This window comes from Pseudophryne corroboree, chromosome 4 (assembly GCF_028390025.1).
Source record: "Pseudophryne corroboree isolate aPseCor3 chromosome 4, aPseCor3.hap2, whole genome shotgun sequence".
NCBI classification, from domain to species: Eukaryota; Metazoa; Chordata; class Amphibia; order Anura; family Myobatrachidae; genus Pseudophryne; species Pseudophryne corroboree.
In genome coordinates this window covers 563,980,858-564,000,627 of record NC_086447.1, presented here as the reverse complement: position 1 = coordinate 564,000,627, position 19,770 = coordinate 563,980,858, and the positions used below count along the sequence as shown (strand labels likewise).

The 19,770-nt window shown below is 48.3% G+C and overlaps 1 protein-coding gene across 2 annotated transcripts in view; it reads right to left on the bottom strand.

The window, feature by feature from the left end:
• ECT2L (epithelial cell transforming 2 like) overlaps positions 1–17,906 on the bottom strand; it is a 257,733-nt gene extending 239,827 nt beyond the window's left edge. For both annotated transcript variants that reach the window (XM_063917439.1, XM_063917440.1), the window contains exons 1-2: positions 17,819–17,906; positions 10,262–10,452 (exon numbers count right to left, since the gene is read on the bottom strand). In XM_063917439.1, the coding sequence (XP_063773509.1) occupies positions 10,262–10,444 (183 nt within the window). In that variant the 5' untranslated portion in view covers positions 10,445–10,452; positions 17,819–17,906. The remainder of the gene's footprint in view (positions 1–10,261; positions 10,453–17,818) is intronic.
• Positions 17,907–19,770: the final 1,864 nt, after the last annotated feature.

Genomic DNA, 19,770 nt, shown 5'->3' with positions numbered 1-19,770 from the left:
GGACGGAGGCCGACACGCACGTCTCAACCGGTTCGTTCCTTCTTCCTAGGTTCCGCATCACCCCCCTGCAAGGTGGTGTTCACGCTGGTGATAGGTCAGGAAGGCGGAGTCCCCTGACGCTTCGGGCATCGTCGGTGACGGGAGTTGCACAGGTGGGTGGAGTGACGACACCTGCACGGCAGCAGGCACTACATCATCGTCTAGACCTGTTACACTTCGCGTAGTCAGCAGGATCAGAGAGACCGGATCACGGACACGATGTGGAACGCCACCAAGAAGACCTCCCTGCGGATGGCTCCGGAACAGACTCACCCACGGAAGCGTGCGGACCAGAACGACTGGGTGACGGTGTCTGGGGCAGACCTCCTGAAGATGGTGCAGCGGTCGGTCCAGCGTGGAAAGGAAGAGCGCCGGGAGAAGGGGCGCAAGAAGGCCGCTGTGACGCCCTGCAAGAAATGTCGGCAAACAGGGCACTTTGTCGGCGAGTGTACTTGGCAAGAGACGTCCCCAAAGAAGGTGGTCCAGGAAGCGGACCGAAGACGTCAGAAGGGCCAAGCGAAGAAGGAGACCTGGTGTTTGCTCTGCGGAAACTATGGGCATGAGCACAACAGTTGTCCCTGGGACGAAGAGTTGAGCGAAGACGAGGTTGATCCCCGGTGTGAAAGCTGTGGAGATCCCCGACATCGGCTCCTGGAATGTCCATGGACGGAAGACAGGACGGACTACGAGGCCACGGTGAAGCAGATGACGGAGTCTCGTCAGCAACTTTGGGACCGGGTGGCTGCAGAGCCTGTGTGTGCGCTCTGCGAGGCGAGAGGACATGCGCTTCCCGATTGTCCGTGGAATGAAGACCGGATGATTGCGGATGGTCGCGCCCAGAGATGGGAGGAGGAAACCAGGGAAATGGAGCGGAAGGCCTTGCTTGAAGTTAGTTTGCAGGTGCCCATTTCCTCTGAGCCGGAACCAACGGGTGAAGATTCCCCAGTGAAGGAGGTGGACCAGGAACCCGTCTTGGAGGAGGTGGCAGTTGCCCTCCCTTGTTGGAAGTGTCGGCGACCAGGACATGCGGCCAGTGAGTGCCCCTGGGAAGATGCCGCGGACCTACTCTGTCCCAAGAAAGTGACCCCAGTAAGGCAGAATCCTTTCCCGCATAAGGCGGAGGTGGACGACTGGGAGGTGAAGAGACCACGCTGCGAAGAAAAGCGTGAAGACCCAGTGACTGTGACGTCCGGAATCTCCCCGCGATGGAACCGTCCACGACCAGGACGTGCGGAACAGGAGTGTCCTGGGTACCAAGAGATGCCAGCGGAAACGAAGGAGTACGCTGAGGAAGTAAAGAATCCAGCGGAAGCGAAGGAGTACGCTGAGGAAACAGAGGTGCCAGCGTAAAGGACTAAGTACGCTGAGGAGGAAAATAATACCCCAGTCCAGATATCGGAGGAGGACTCGGACTACGGTGAGCTGTCCGCCGACGAATCCCTCCCAGAACAGATGGAGGACGACTCTGGCATCGGAAGCGCCGACGAGAGTGACTGGCAGGATCGGGTGGAGTCATGCTCCCAGTTGAATGCCCTCCGTGAAGAGGAGGAGATAGTCCTGGAGCAAGAGTACCTGCCGGGAGTGCCGAAATGGACGGACGTACGGGGACAGGATCGTGATGCCGTGGGAGGACCCGTTCCAGAGGAAGACACAGGACCTTTGGAGATGCCCCACGAGGAAATGCGACATATGGTGGCTGTTGCCCGGGAGGAAACGGATGCCCCGGAGGATTCCGCTGTTGGGTGGTGGTCGATACCACACCCGGAATACAGGGACGAAGCCACAGACGATATCGGAGGTCAAGAGTGGGTGACTGTTGTCCCCGTTGAGGAAGATTCCCCATGGTGGCCAACGTCGAGCGACCGTGAGGAGATGCCACTCCCCCAGAGGATCCGCCGATGGAGGTCAGGACGTAAGAGGAACCCGGAGCTGGAGGAGGAAGGGTGTGGGGTCACGGCCGGTCCAGGCTGGGCCCTCGAACACAACCTCGCCGGAGGGACCTCGGAATTCCCTGATCCGCGGACAATGGACGTCGTGAGGAACTTTGTAGGGACTACAAAGGAAAAAGGGGGGGGGGGAAATGTAGAGATGTGCCCTGTGGGCACATCAGTGGTGCTGTTGCTGGCTGGGGACAGCACTGGGGCAGCTTGTCTGTCCCCAGCGCTGGGTGCGTGGCGGCGGCGGGTGTCCGGTGCAGGGACTACCCTTTTCCCTGCACCGGACCGGAGGCTGCGGAGGCCTTTGAATGTTGGCGCCTTCCGGGAGCCAATCGCGGCTCCCGGAGCGGCAGCCAATCAGAGAGGGACGCGGCGAGCCAATCGGCGCACGCCGCGTCATAGGCCCCGCCCCCGGCATCTGACGTCAGACGCCGGGCGGGAGCCGAAGAGGCGCAGAAGCGCGCCGAAGAGCGGGAGAGAAGCGTCCGGGACTCGGAGGGAGAAGACCGCGCGGGTGAGCGGAGGAGACGCCGCGACGGGAAGAAGACGACGGCCGTGGAAAGAAGAGGTCCCGAGGCCGCGGAAGAGGCCAGAAGACGCCAGGCCCCTTGAAGAAGATGTCCAGCGGCGGCTGGACGCGGAGAAGAGGCAGAGGCGCCGCTGGCCAGGACGGGTCAGCGGCAGAAGAGGGTGCCGGAGACCCCCGGATTAGGTGAGGCCTCAGTGAGGCTATCCTTCCCCCTCCCCTTTTCCTCCCTCGACCACCAGGGACGGGCATTAGGCCCGAGGGCACAATTCGGGCACTAGGCCTGGGCGCAGATAGGAGATTGGGGGCCATTATTTGATTAGGTGGTTTGGGCATTAGGCCCAAGCCACCCTCTCCCTTTGGCACCAGTTAGGCGGGCACTAGGCCCGGGGGCATATCAGGCAATAGGCCTGTGGGGCATTAGAGGGCATTAGGCCCTAGGGTATTTTGGCCAGCTAGGGATATCTAAAGGTGACGCTGGGTACTAGGACCAGGTCACCCCGCGTGTGACAGGTTAGGCGGGCGCTAGGCCCGTGGGTGAAATCAGGCCTCCGGCCTGTGTGCAGCTAGGGGGGCGCTAGGCCCAGTGAATAAGACCCCCGAGGTGAGTACAGGTGGCACTGGGCGCTAGGCCCAGGCCACCCTGAGGTATTTAGGTAGGCAAGCCTGGGGCCCACATAAGGGAAGGTACAGGAGGTGGGTCGGCCGTGCGGCGTCCACCCCCTTTCCAGAGGTAGGGATTTAAAGGGACAGCACCGTGTGATCTTGTATTCCGATATTGTGATGTATGATGTTACCGTGCGGGGCAAAGTGTCTGTTTGTTTAAGTTGTGCATAGTTGTGTTGCACCACTCACACGAGCTAGTTTGAGGGCTCTGTCTATGTAGCTAGTGTAGCGGACGCACACTAGGGTAGTTCTTGGCCCTGCACGGCTGTTTCTCTTTGCCTCCTTCCAGGGACCTGTAAGTGGAGAAGAACGGAGTACAAGACTTGTGACGGTGAGTAGCATCCGTGTACGTTTGTCCCTTGTCTGTCCCCGAGCGCCGGAGTCGGGATTGCTCACGGACGTGAGAATCCTTTTCATCACACTACGTGCGAGAGCGCGAGTGTGTGAAATCTGGGTGGCTGAGGCTTTGTGCCGGTGATGACCTTTCACCCAACCGGTGAAGGTCGCGGTCACCCCTGAGGTATCCCCTTTTTCAGTGGAAGAAGGGTCGATACCCCCCTTTAAGGTAAACTATTCTCTCCTCAGCTCGGTCGTCGGTCAGCTCCGAGAGGGAATCGCCGGATCCGATTGAAGATTGCCAGGTCCGTTGAAGGTTTAGGTACCTGAAGGTGAGAGGGAGCGGCGCCTGGTGAGTACCGAATTTACACCTGCTCGGCAGCAGGCACCACCACACCGCAGCCGCACCTCTCACAGGTGCACTGCAGGGAGCTCTCCTGAGTTTCCTGCTAAGAAAGTATATTTGTTAGGTTTTTTATTTTCAGGGAGCACTGCTGGCAACAGACTCCCTGCATCGAGGGACTGAGGAGAGAGAAGCAACCCTACTTCTCTGAGTTGCAAGGTCTTGTTTCTTAGGCTACTGGACACCATTAGCTCCAGAGGGATTGGAACACAGGTTCGTCCTGGACGTTCGTCCCAGAGCCGCGCCGCCGTCCTCCTCACAGAGCCAGAAGAAAGAAGCCGTGTGAGTATGAGAAGACAGAAGGCTTCAAAGGCGGCAGAAGACTTCGTGAGCTTCACTGAGGTAACGCACAGCACTGCAGCTGTGCCCTATTGCTCCCATACACCTCACACACTCCGGTCACTGTAAGGGTGCAGGGCGCAGGGGGGGCGCCTGGGCAGCAATATAAACCTCTCCTATGGCAAACAGAGATATATACATGTACAGTTGGGCACTGTACATGTATATAAAAGAGCCCCCGCCATGTTTTACATATTTTGAGCGGGACAGAAGCCCGCCGCCGAGGGGGCGGGGCTTCTCCCTCAGCACTCACCAGCACCATTTCTCTCCACAGCACAGCGCTGAGAGGAAGCTCCCCGGACTCTCCCCTGCTTACAGACGGTGACAGTGGGTTTTCAAGAGGGGGGGCACATAATTGGCGGTATACAGGTGTTTCAGCGCTATTGGAAGGAACATACTGTGTTTTTTTCCTGGGTTATAGCGCTGGGGTGCGTGCTGGCATACTCTCTCTCTGTCTCTCCAAAGGGCCTAGGGGGAACCTGTCTTGAGAAAAGAGATTCCCTGTGTGTGTGCAGTGTGTTGGTACGTGTGTGTCGACATGTTTGACGCTGAAGGCTCACCTAAGGAGGAGGGGGAGTGCATGAATGTCAGGTCGCCATCGGCAGCGCCGACACCGGACTGGATGGATATGTGGAATGTCTTGAGTGCTAATGTAAATTTATTACATAAGAGATTAGACAAAGCTGAGGCTAGGGAACAGGCAGGTAGTCAGACCATGCCTGTCCCAGTGGCACCGGGACCTTCCGGGTCTCAGAAGCGCACATTATCCCAAATCACTGACACAGATACCGACACGGATTCAGATTCCAGTGTCGATTATGAGGATGCAAAATTACAGCCAAAAGTGGCTAAGGGTATTCGTTATATGATTATTGCTATAAAAGAGGTTTTGCATATCACGGAGGAACCCCCTGTCCCTGACACGAGGGTACACATGTATAAAGAGAAAAAACCTGAGGTCACCTTTCCGTCCTCATATGAGCTAAGCGAATTGTGCGAAAAGGCTTGGGAATTTCCAGACAGGAGACTGCAAATTCCCAAAAGGATTCTTATGGCGTATCCCTTCCCACAAAAGGACAGGATACAATGGGAATCTTCGCCTAAGGTGGACAAGGCGTTAACACGCTTATCAAAAAAGGTAGCACTGCCATCCCAGGATACTGCTACCCTCAAAGATGCTGCTGATCGCAAGCAGGAAGTTACCATGAAGTCCATTTACACGCATTCTGGTACTATTATTAGGCCGGCTATGGCATCGGCCTGGGTTTGTAGTGCTGTCGCAGCATGGACTGATTCCCTATCAGCAGAGATTGAAACTCTGGATAAGGATACCATTTTAATGACCCTAGGGCATATAAAAGATGCTGCGTTATATATGAGGGATGCTCAAAGAGACATTTGTTTACTAAGCTCTAGACTAAATGCTATGTCTATTTCTGCTAGGCGACTCTTGTGGACCCGGCAGTGGACGGGGGATGCCGACTGAAAACGGCATATGGAGTCGTTGCCTTACAAGGGGGAAGAGTTGTTTGGAGAAGGCCTCAAGGACCTTGTCTCTACTGCTACAGCAGGTAAATCTAATTTTCTGCCTTATGTTCCCCCGAAACCAAAGAAGGCGCCTCATTATCAAATGCAGTCCTTTCGTTTAAATAAAGGCAAAAAGGTACGGGGATCGTCCTTTCTTGCCAGAGGTAAGGGCAAGGGGAAGAAGCTGCACACAGCTAGTTCCCAGGAGCAGAAGTCCTCCCCTGCGTCGGCAAAATCCACCGCATGACGCTGGGGCTTCCCTGGTGGAGTCAGCTCAAGTGGGGGCACGTCTTCGATTTTTCAGCCACATCTGGGTTCACTCACGGGTGGATCCCTGGGCACTAGAGATTGTTTCTCAGGGATACAGGCTGGAATTCGAAGAGGTGCCTCCTCGACGGTTTTTTAAGTCGGCTCTGCCAGCTTCTCCTTCAGAGAGGGAGTTCGTGTTAAATGCAATTCAAAAATTGTATCTTCAACAGGTGATAGTCAAGGTTCCCCTTCTGCAACAAGGAAAGGGGTATTACTCAACCCTGTTTGTGGTACCGAAACCGGACGGTTCGGTCAGACCCATTTTGAATTTAAAATCCCTGAACCTGTACTTAAAAAAGTTCAAGTTCAAGATGGTTTCCCTAGACATAAAGGATGCATACCTTCATGTTCCGATATTTCCTCCTCATCAGGCGTTCCTGAGATTTGCGGTACAGGACTGTCATTACCAATTTCAGACGTTGCCGTTTGGGCTTTCCACGGCCCCGAGGATTTTTACCAAGGTAATGGCGGAAATGATGGTGCTCCTGCGCAAGCAGGGTGTCACAATTATCCCATACAGGCGAGATCTCGAGAGAAGTTACTGGACAGCGTATCACTGTCTGTGAAGACATTAGAGCAACACGGCTGGATTCTCAATATTCCGAAGTCACAGCTGGTTCCTACAACGCGTCTGACCTTTTTGGGCCCGATTCTGGACACAGACCAGAAAAAGGTTTTTCTTCCGATGGAAAAGGCTCAGGAGCTCATGGCTCTGGTCAAGAACCTATTGAAGCCAAAAAAGGTTTCAGTGCATCACTGCACACGTGTCCTGGGGAAGATAGTGGGATCTTACGAGGCCATCCCCTTCGGCAGGTTCCATGCGAGGACTTTTCAATGGGACCTACTGGACAAGTGGTCCGGGTCTCATTTACAAATGCATCAAATGATCACCCTGTATCCCAGAGCCAGGGTATCTCTCCTATGGTGGCTACACAGTGCTCACCTCCTAAAGGGCCGCAGGTTCGGCATTCAGGACTGGATCCTGGTGACCACGGACGCAAGCCTCCGAGGTTGGGGAGCAGTCACACTGGGAAGAAATTTCCAAGGTCTCTGGTCAAGTCTAGAGACTTGTCTCCACATCAACGTCCTGGAGTTGAGGGCCATATACAACGCTCTACGTCAAGCGGAGGCATTACTTCGCAACAAGCCAGTTCTGATTCAGTCGGACAATGTCACAGCAGTGGCTCATGTAAACCGCCAAGGCGGCACAAGGAGCAGGGTGGGAATGGCAGAAGCCACCAGGATTCTTCGCTGGGCAGAAGGTCATGTAAGCGCACTGTCAGCAGTGTTCATTCCGGTAGTGGACAACTGGGAAGCGGACTTCCTCAGCAGACACGATCTGCATCCGGGAGAGTGGGGACTTCATCAGGAAGTCTTCGCACAGATCGTGGGTCGGTGGGCACTGCCCCAAATAGACATGATGGCGTCCCGTCTCAACAAAAAGCTAAAGCGGTATTGCGCCAGGTCAAGGGACCCTCAGGCGGTGGCGGTAGACGCCCTGGTGACGCCTTGGGTGTTCAGGTCGGTCTATGTGTTCCCTCCTCTTCCTCTCATACCCAAGGTGTTGAGAATAATAAGATGAAGAGGAGTGAGAACAATCTTCGTTGCTCCGGATTGGCCACGAAGGACTTGGTATCCGGATCTGCAGGAGTTGCTCACAGAAGATCCGTGGCCTCTTCCTCTTCAACAGGACCTACTGCAACAGGGGCCCTGTATGTTCCAAGACTTACTGCGGCTGCGTTTGACGGCATGGCGGTTGAACGCCGGATCCTAGCGGAAAAAGGTATTCCGGAGGAGGTCATTCCTACCCTGATTAAGGCTAGGAAGGACATGACATTGAAACATTATCACCGCATATGGAAAAAATATGTTTCTTGGTGTGAGGCCAGGAAAACTCCTACGGAAGAATTCCATTTGGGCCGTTTCCTTCACTTCCTTCAAACTGGAGTGAATTTGGGCCTAAAATTAGGGTCCATAAAGGTTCAAATTTCGGCTTTATCCATTTTCTTTCAAAAGGAATTGGCTTCTCTTCCTGAAGTTCAGACATTTCTGAAGGGAGTACTGCATATTCAGCCCCCGTTTGTACCTCCGGTGGCGCATTGGGACCTTAACGTGGTGTTAAGTTTCCTTAAGTCACATTGGTTTGAACCACTCAACGCGGTGGAGTTGAAGTACCTCACTTTGAAGGTGTTCATGTTGCTGGCCTTAGCTTCAGCAAGGCGAGTTTCAGAATTGGCGGCTTTGTCACATAAAAGCCCCTATCTGGTTTTTCATGTGGATAGGGCGGAATTGAGGACTCGTCCTCACTTCCTTCCTAAGGTGGTCTCATCTTTTCATATGAACCAACCTATTGTAGTGCCTGTGGCTACGCGTGACTTGGAGGATTCTGAGTCCCTTGATGTGGTCAGGGCTTTGAAGATTTATGTGGCCAGAACAGCTAGGGTCAGGAAGACAGAAGCTTTGTTTGTTCTATATGCGGCTAACAAGATTGGCGCTCCTGCTTCAAAGCAGACTATTGGTCGCTGGATCTGTAACACGATTCAGCAGGCGCATTCTACGGCAGGGTTGCCGTTGCCAAAATCGGTTAAGGCCCATTTCACTAGGAAGGTGGGCTCTTCTTGGGCGGCTGCCCGAGGGGTCTCGGCACTACAGCTGTGCCGAGCTGCTTCTTGGTCGGGGTCAAACACCTTTGCAAAGTTCTATAAGTTTGATACCCTGGCTGAGGAGGACCTCATGTTTGCTCAATCGTTGCTGCAGAGTCATCCGCACTCTCCCGCCCGTTTGGGAGCTTTGGTATAATCCCCATGGTCCTTACGGAGTCCCAGCATCCTCTAGGGCGTTAGAGAAAATAAGATTTTAAACCTACCGGTAAATCTTTTTCTCGTAGTCCGTAGAGGATGCTGGGCGCCCGTCCCAAGTGCGGACTTCTTCTGCAAAACTTGTATATAGTTACTGCTTACATAAGGGTTATGTTGTAGTTTCATCGGTTTTGGACCGAGACTATGTTGTTTGTTCATACTGTTAACTGGGTAGTTTATCACAAGTTATACGGTGTGATTGGTGTGGCTGGTATGAATCTTGCCCTTGGATTAACAAAAATCCTTTCCTCGTACTGTTCATCTCCTCTGGGCACAGTTTCTCTAACTGAGGTCTGGAGGAGGGGCATAGAGGGAGGAGCCAGTGCACACCCAGAGTCAAAGTCTTTCTTAAAGTGCCCATGTCTCCTGCGGAGCCCGTCTATCCCCATGGTCCTTACGGAGTCCCAGCATCCTCTACGGACTACGAGAAAAAGATTTACCGGTAGGTTTAAAATCTTATTATTTTAATGATTGTACTTTTTTATTGTTACCTTTTTCATTCTTGTAATGTTATTTACATAATAGCATGGTGCTGAAAGTGGATTATTGCATAATTGTATCTACCTGCATTCGGTCATAAACTAATTAAATTACAGAAAATTAAGTGATTTTCTTTAGAATATGTTCCAAAATATTAATGTTATTTGAAAGGCTTTATGAAAACTTTAATTTCAAGTTCACCTTAAAGGACATCTAAACCCAAATTAAAATTCCAGACAGGAACAAAGGGGAAACATATATTATTCATTGTTAACCTGACTGTAGCTCTGTTATAAGCCAAGTATTATATCCCCACTGCATTACACACTGCAGAAGTCCCTCTAGACTTTTACTTATTAGGATATGAATTAAGTCAAAAAGCTAAAGTCATTTCAGCTGCAGTAACATCACTGGCCTTTCCCTTGTATGAAGCAACCTGTCTATTCAGTATATTTCTGCAGGCAATGGTGTAAATATACCATAGATGCAGAGAGTGCAGCTGCTATGGGGCCCAGGACTGAGGGCGGTCCATCTTCCCTGTCAAAGTTCCATGTGTTGTATACATTTTTCACAGTTGTCTGGTACAAAAGTGTCCTTACAAACATTTGCTACGGCGGTAGAAAAATATTTATTACGTCCCTGTCTGCAGGGCAAGTCTGCCAATCTGTCAGTTAATGTCTGCACACTTAAATTCTGTCATTTAAATTATTAAGACTAAATGGTCTACTCACAGTGTAGAGTTTTGCAGTTGATGTAAATTGATGGTTAATGTGAACGTCTCTCTTTTGTGATCACAATCTGCAAGTTACAATATCTCACATTTAGATTATAGTTCATTTACCTGTTTGTTGAAAGATGTGCTTGCCATTGGTGTCCAGGAACTAAAGCGTGTCTGACTGCTCATAGTCTGATCTAACGGAGTGCTGTTTCTCATAGACAGGTCTGTCTCTCCAGCTTGGATCCCCATACTTTCCAGCTGCCAGCGTTTAACACTATGAGGATTGTGTCTCCGAGAACTGGTCATAGTGTCTGCTTTACAAATACAAATACATGTGACGTCATGAAAAAGTTCATGTGGTATAGGATGTACTACATACTGTATGCTGCAATGACTAAACTGCCAAGCATATTCAATACATCAACTAGATCCGCCCATGCTTTACATAAATAATCACAGTTCCATAAACCCTAAACACCACAGTGCAATACTCTGTATGTATGAGATATTAGGAAACAGTGACTGAATGAAGAATTCTAGGGATGGTTACACATCAGGCCAATATGGGCACATCTGATGTGTACGCTTGATTGCGCGCTCACATGGGTTGCATGCAATAACTCCTGGCTGGCCGTGCTGCGCGGCCAACCGGACGATATCACATGCGGCACTGTGCATATTAATAAAGGACAGAGCAACATTGTTCCATCATTTGTTAAATCATCTGATGTGTATGGTCAATTGGGGATGGTCCGTGACGAATGGAAAACGTCCCGATCATTGGCCGCCGTTCTGATGTGTACCTGGCCTAATGCAACGGCATAATACATTGCGCCGCCCATACACACTGCAGGATGCAGTGGATGACGGCGCAATGTATAGGATACTCCCTATGTATGCGAAGCCTCTATGTTTTAGTAGGTTTACACAGGTTATCTGGTTTCAACCCATAATCCAAAAAACATACTGAAAGATTAAATGACTTCTGACAAAAAAGTGTGCACATGTGTTCATACGATATACAGATTCTCCACATGGGCATGGACTGATGTGAATGTAAACAATCATAGGCATGCGTAGCTAATTTTATTACAGGGAAAGGGGCGGGTCTAGCACCGCCTTTTGGGCGTGTCTAGCACCATTTTACATTCTCTCAGTAAAATCAGTGGCTTAATCTAATTTCTCTGTAGATCCTAATAAGAAAGTAGATATAATACGCACCAGAGAAAGAAAATAAAACATAATGGTGCGTCCACCAGCCAGCACTGACTGTCCGCTACAGCATAACCGTGAGTCCTAGCTGCGGATGCACTCTATCGCGGCTTACACTTCCCCAACCTATCCCTGACTCAATGGCGGAACTAGATAGTGGCGGGCCAAGGTACGTAAGCATCCCCCCCCCTTGCACCCCAGCACCTACACCCTGATTTTGAGTGGGCCACTCTGAAATGTACGGGAGATTTAGGGGACGAACATTTGAGTTTTAATATAACAGAATTAAAGTTTAAAATGTACACATGTGTCATCAGAGCCACATTTGCCTCTTTCTATGCCTTCAGACCCCTCCGCCGTAGGACACCAGCATTTGTCACACGTCACCATGCTCACCAGCTACTGACAGTAGTGCCCCTTATTCACATTACGCCACAGTATGAACCAAAATTTGCAATATGTCACATGGTACGAGATGAAATTCACATTATGTCACACGGTATAATCCACATTCCCATTATGTCACACAGTATGAACCAACATTTGTAATATGTCACACAGAATGAGCCAAAATTCACATTATGTCAAACGGTATTATTCAAAAGTCACATTACACAACACAGTATGAGCCGAAATTCACATTATGCCACACAGTATGATCCACATTCACATTACGCCAAACGGTATGAGCCGAAATTCACATTATGCCACACAGTATGATCCACATTACGTCAAACGGTATGAGCCAAAATTCACATTACATCACACAGTATGAGCTGAAAATTCATATTATGATACATAGTATGAGCCACATTCACATTACGCCACACAGTATGAGCCGAAAATTCATACTATGATACATAGTATGAGCCACATTCACATTACACCACACGGTATGAGCCGAAATTCACATTACGCCACACAGTATAAGCTGAAAATTCATACTATGATACATAGTATGAGCCACATTCACATTACGCCACACAGTATGAGCCGAAAATTCATACTATGATACATAGTATGAGCCACATTCACATTACACCACACGGTATGAGCCGAAATTCACATTACGCCACACAGTATGAGCCGAAAATTCACATTATGATACACATTATATCACACGGTATGAGTATCATCACTCTCATCAAAAAAACAGAAAAGAATGAAATCTAAAAGAAATTAGATTTGTGGGTACACTCATGAAAAAAAAAAAAAAGAAAAAGAAAAGAAGGTTTACATATATATACTAGCTGAGCCAAGCATTCAGTAGTTTCCTGAGGGCACCTATAGACTATAGGTGCACTCTAATATATATATATATATATATATATATATATATATATATATATATAAAACAAAAAAACAAAAAGGGGATTACATAATGTATTGCCTTAAATATATATATCATTTCATTCCCCCTGGCTGGCCTGGCCCCCCCTCTTTCTCCTGCAGCACACAGTGTGTGGTGACTTACTGCCTCAGTGACACTGACATGTGTCCTTTGGTCCGACAGCAGCTCCAAGTCCTCCCAAGTGGCGCATTGCCACAGGGTCAGGGCACACACACACAGTGCATTGAGAGCGCGGGCGGGGATGGAGGGTGCGCAGTGTGACATCAACATGTCACATCGCAACGCAAAGTGCAACATCAGCCCCCTCCCTCCTCGTGTGGCTGGATATACAGTATACTGTATAGCGTCCGCGGCGGGCACAGGCGCAGCGTGGTTGGAGGCGCAGTGAGTGCAGCAATGAGCAGAAGTCCAGGTCTCAGCGGGTTCTGTAGCAGGCGTGGCGTGTGTGGGGTGCCGGACATTAGGAGGTGCATGTGCGCACCAGGCACTCCCTGTGCACCTATGTGTACAATGGAAAAAAAATCCACATATATTTTGGACTCGAGTCACAATTGTGCGAACTTAGTGGTTCTCAATCTCGGTCCTCAGGGCCACAAACAGTTCAGGGTTCCAGGTCACTCAGCAAGTGCACAGGTACATAGCGACATTACACTACTTGCCTATTTTTTATTTTACATCCTATTTAGGTAATTGGTTCTCAAACTAGATCCTCAAGACCCAAACAGTACATGTTTTCCATGACTCTCCACAGAATCACAATTAAAATAATTAACTCCACCTGATGCTCCCAAAAACAGACAAAAAGTGTGTGTGTGTGTGTGTGTGTGTGTGTGTGTGTGTGTGTGTGTGTGTGTGTGTATACATATATATATATATATATATATATATATATATATATATATTGACAATGCCGTTTTATATGCAGGAATGAAAGCTATACCTTAAACACACCTTAAATACACTTTACCATGGAGCCGCTGCGGCCGCTGTACTTAATACACACTCTACGTACTTTGTACGCTATTAGCGTACAAAGTCCCGTGCTGTGTACAGACTTAGCGTACAAACGCCGCGCTGACGGTACAATGTACACCCAATGAACACTCTTTAAACCTTATACAGCAATGTGATGCACTACTAATACACTTTAAACCTTATTCAGCAATGCAGTGTGATGCTATTACACTTTAAACCTTAGCAGGGAAAGAAAGACATGACACCAGTCTGTGGCTAAACCACTGGGTTCCGACACCACAGCGTATTATTGCTGAAAGGGGGTTACAATATAAACAATACAATACAACAGAATAATGGCTACAGTCAATGTTACATACGTGAGTGGATTCGCCGCGCTACCCAGTCTTGTCCTCCGTCATCTGATAGATAACATTGTGAGTCTTGTGTCTGACCAGGCCTGCTGCAGGCTCTCTTTATACAATTCATCCAAAACATAACACAATGGATACTGTAATCTCTTTGTCCATTGGACAGAGGGATGGTCATTTACAGTACAGGAGAGGTCATAGGTCGGTTTGAATAGGTAGGCGATGTCTTTTCCAACTGCTCTTGTGGGTGGTCTCCTCTGGATTCCCGCCGCATACATAATGTACAGTAAATACAGTTTATATCTATATTCTGCTCCTGCACATAACTATCCGCAGGAACATGCGATCTTTCTCAAACGAACACCGGAATGTTACCCTTAAAATACCCTTCAGCTGGATACCAAACACCACCTTGTTCTGTCCCCTCCTATCCTGTAAAGGTGAATCCCTTTGTTCTGATACCATTTAAACTGCTGTTACTTTCTGATGTGGTGCAGGGAAACTATGTGTACATTGTGCACTATTTGGATTAAATATGTAATATGTTTTGATAGCCTTCCATGCGTTCACAAACTCTACTGTACTCATACCACGCGCTAATACGCAGGACCGCGGGAGCGACCATACGCAAATTGCGAATATGCGCCCGCACAGCAGAGCAAGTACGCGCACGGAGGCCATCTGTGCATAGTTTGTACGTGATGTGTGTACTGCAATATTTTTCGACTTTGACAATATATATATATATATATATATATATATATACATATATATATATATATATATATATATATATATATATATATATATATATATATACACATACTGCTCAACAAAATAAAGGGAACACTAAAATAACACATCCTAGATCTGAATGAATGAAATATTCTTATTAAATACTTTGTTCTTTACATAGTTGAATGTGCTGACAACAAAATCACACAAAAATTATCAATAGAAATCAAACTTATTAACCCATGGAGGTCTGGATTTGGAGTCACCCTCAAAATTAAAGTGGAAAAACACACTACAGGCTGATCCAACTTTGATGTAATGTCCTTAAAACAAATCAAAATGAGGCTCAGTAGTGTGTGTGGCTTCCACGTGCCTGTATGACCTCCCTACAACCGACACAAGTGGCTCAGGTAGTGCAGCTCATCCAGGATGGCACATCAATGCGAGCTGTGGCAAGAAGGTTTGCTGTGTCTGTCAGCGTAGTCTCCAGAGCATGGAGGCGCTACCAGGAGACAGGCCAGTACATCAGGAGACGTGGAGGAGGCCGTAGGAGGGCAACAACCCAGCAGCAGGACCGCTACCTCCGCCTTTGTGCAAGGAGGAACAGGAGGAGCACTGCCAGAGCCCTGCAAAATGACCTCCAGCAAGCCACAAATGTGCATGTGTCTACTCAAACAATCAGAAACAGACTCCATGAGGGTGGTATGAGGGCCCGACGTCCACAGGTGGGGGTTGTGCTTACAGCCCAACACCGTGCAGGACGTTTGGCATTTTCCAGAGAACACCAAGATTGGCAAATTCGCCACTGGCGCCCTGTGCTCTTTACAGATGAAAGCAGGTTCTCACTGAGCACATGTGACAGACGTGACAGAGTCTGGAGACGCCAAGGAGAACGTTCTGCTGCCTGCAACATCCTCCAGCATGATCAGTTTGGCAGTGGGTCAGTAATGGTGTGGGGTGGCATTTCTTTGGGGGTCCGCACAGCCCTCCATGTGCTCGCCAGAGGTAGCCTGACTTCCATTAGGTACCGAGACGAGATCCTCAGACCCCTTGTGAGACCATATGCTGGTGCGGTTGGCCCTGGGTTCCTCCTAATGCAAGACAATGCTAGACCTCATGTGGCTGGAGTGTGTCAGTAGTTCCTGCAAGACGAAGGCATTGATGCTATGGACTGGCCCGCCTGTTCCCCAGACCTGAATCCAATTGAGCACATCTGGGACATCATGTCTCGCTCCATCCACCAACATCCATTGCAACACAGACTGTCCAGGAGTTGGCGGATGCTTTAGTCCAGGTCTGGGAGGAGATCCCTCAGGAGACCATCCGCCACCTCATCAGGAGCATGCCCAGGCGTTGTAGGGAGGTCATACAGGCACGTGGAGGCCACACACACTACTGAGCCTCATTTTGACTTGTTTTAAGGACATTACATCAAAGTTGGATCAGCCTGTAGTGTGTTTTTCCACTTTAATTTTGAGGGTGACTCCAAATCCAGACCTCCATGGGTTAATAAATTTGATTTCCATTGATAATTTTTGTGTGATTTTGTTGTCAGCACATTCAACTATGTAAAGAACAAAGGGGCAGATGTATTAACGTGGAGAAGGCATAAGGAAGTGATAAACCAGTGATATGTGCAAGGTGATAAAGGCACCAGCCAATCAGATCCTAACTGTTCATTTACATATTGGAGCTGATTGGCTGGTGCCTTTATCACCTTGCACATATCACTGGTTTATCACTTCCTTATGCCTTCTCCACGTTAATACATCTGCCCCATAGTATCTAATAAGAATATTTCATTCATTCAGATCTAGGATGTGTCATTTTAGTGTTCCCTTTATTTTTTTGAGCAGTGTATATCAGTGGCTTAACTACTGCCCCCGCAGTCCTCGCGGTGGCTTGGGGGCGAGGGGCTGCGGGGGCGCCACTGATTAAGAACAGATTGACATGCGGACGAGCGTCCGCATGTCAATCTGCGGTCTCCTCTCCCTCCCTGCTGTGTTGGAGGGACACGGAACGCACATCGCGCGTCTCTCCTGTGTCCCTCCCTGGCTCTCCCCCGGCCGGTCTAAGGAAGTACCGTTCGTGAGCTCTGATTTGCTCACGAACCGGCACTTCCTTTATTAGACCAGCCGGGGGAGAGCCAGGAGGGTCACAGGAGAGACGCGCGATGCGCTCCGTGTCCCTCCAACACGGGGGGGGGGGGGGGGAGCAGGCACTTGGGGCATATACCTGGCACTGTGGGGGGCAGATCTGGCACTGGGGTCATATACCTGGCACGGTATACGGTACAAAGTAGTAAAAGGGGCGTGGCCACGGGTAAAGGAGGCGTGGTCACGTCCCTTTTCCTATACTTTCAATGGAAGCTTGAATAGCTAAAAATCGGTACAGACCATCAAAAAAAGGTACTGTACCTATTAAAAAGGTACAGTTGGAGGGTATGCATGCTGTGTACTTAGAGCTCACAGAATTTTAACAGCAAGGTTAACAATTTCCCCACACATTTTTCTTACTGACACATATTTTTAAAGGAGGCAGAAGCCGCACAGCCATGATTAGGCAGTTAGAAAAGGGGTTTCCAGCTCTCAGTGACACATTATTAGTTTGATACTTTTTGTATGCAAGTTTTTTCTTACAGGAGAACAACAAAGTTATAACCAGTAGATGTCTCTTTCTAGTCTGCCCTTCTGTTATTGGTTTATTCGCGTACTTTATAAAGCCCACTGTATGTCAGGTCTTTACTGTCCTCTTTCTAAATCTGCCAATATGCCTTTTATTCCTCATTAACATTAGCAACATTATTTCTGTGGAACGAACATATGATTAATGTTACAAATACAAGCGCAAACCACATGAACTGAACACATCTCCTGTACTTTACACAGCCAATAAAGTACAATAGTCATGTTCTGTACTCCTGTACTAATACTACATATTAATCAATTAGTGAGTGCCAAAGAACTCATGCAAGCTACGTGTAACTGCACCCATACCACTACCCTTTCTGCACAGCGCCCTGTGCCTGCGTACATGACCTGCCACTTCCAGCCTTACCTCGCTCAGAGCTCTGTGTACTTACAGGGGGCGGGTCGCATCCTGTTACCTAGGTGACGTAGGACACGCCCCCTGCCCCAGTGTCGGGTGCTATTGGTGTGATTCTAGCTTTGATTACAAGACAGAGTTGTCAGGGTATTCAGATTCAGAAGCATAGTTCATTTATAATAAGTACTGTGCAAATATTTTGCATGCAACATGCGACAGAAAGGACAACTTTTCCAGCAGCTTTTTAGTGTATTAAAAATTTGACAGGTTTGCAGGGAGACTCAGTATATATTTTTATTTTATTTTCTTCTTTAGCTATACGTGCAAGAGAAGAAAAGGAAAGGCTGTACACTGGGGGAAGAGCTTTAGTTAAATGCCGCTTTGTTTTGATAACTAGTGTTACTGCAACAGAGGTGGTTTGTTACAGTATTGTCACATGATCCCCAAATTACTTCTGGCCATGGAGAGTGTACGTTTTATAGTTTTTTTTTTTTTTCATTTCACATCAGGCCACAAAAAACCCTGAGGTCCTCAAGCAGCCGAACAGTACAGGCTTTAAGTATATCCATGCTTGGCCACAGGTGACTTAATTAACACCTCAGTCAATTTGATTTAACCATCTGTGCTAAGCCATGGATATTCTTAAAACTTGGACAGTTGGGGTGCTTTGAGGACTGCGTTTGAGAACCTCTGGTTATATAAGACTGGTGATCGTTAGCACTAAAAAAAAAATCTCAATTAAATCCTCTGCAAAGGGCATCTGCATATTTCATGATAGTACAAAACAAAAACAAATTGTATTCACTTTGGGCAATTGGGAGATTGCGGGTGCAATTCAATTGTTTTTTTCGTGCTGAAAGCAGCTAAACCCGAACAAAGTGCTGGGCACGATCGCGAAAAGTGATGTTTGGGCACCCAAACTAGTCACTTTTCGTGCATTTCAGCTTGCCACTCCGGGGGCAGTGTGCGTCACAATTGAATTCCACCCAAAGTCACATGGACTACAAATTCCAACCTGTGGTAAAAGTAGCAAGTGAAATCCAAACAGCCCAGCAAGAGCTGCAAAAATATCATAATTTGCAGTGCATACAATGGTCATCACGTGCGCAATCAGAGAAGCATAGAGCACAGGCAATGGACTACTTCAGTCCTCAAATTCCTCCAACAAGTCATATTTTCGGGATTTCGGTTCTGTGGAAGTAGGTGAAATAAAGACTGACCATGTAGAGTCTAGACTGTATTTACTCATCTTTATTTTTTTGTTTTTTAAAGAAATTCTGTAAAACATGACTAGTCAGGGATATTTGAGGACTGGATTTGAAAAGCACTGGACTACTGAACAATGAAGGAAGGCGATATTCACAGATGAATAATCTTTCACCATGTTCACAATAAACGGAAAAGTGCACAAATGGCATCTACCTAAAGATCTCTGCATCCCTCTGTTTGTTTACATATGTGACAGATTTGGTGGTTCTGTAAAGCTGCAGCAAACATTTTCCAGATATTGTATGGGTTTAGTTGTTTCTTTAGAAGGCAAAGTTAATGCTTATTGCTGATTACTGCTACTAAGTGCTGGTACTTAGAATTGTTTTTCTGATGGGTGCGTGTGGGGACGGGTCTTCTAGGGTGAAAAATTCCCCTTTCCCAGAGGTTCCCAAACGTGGTCCTCAAGGCACCCTAACAGTCCAGGATTTAGGTATATCCATGGCTCAAGCACAAATGGTTAAATCAAATTGACTGAGGTGCTAATTAAGTCACCTGTGGCCAAGCATGGATACATTTAAAACCTGAACCGTTGGGGTGCCTTGAGGACTGCGTTTGGGAACTTCTGCCCTATCCATAGGGCAGGTGAAGCCATCCAATGGTTTCAACATGACACTGAGGTTATCCATATGCCATAGACCTCTCAGGTCTGAACTGAATTGGGCATTTATATGATATTCCAGTACAGTGGTTCCCAA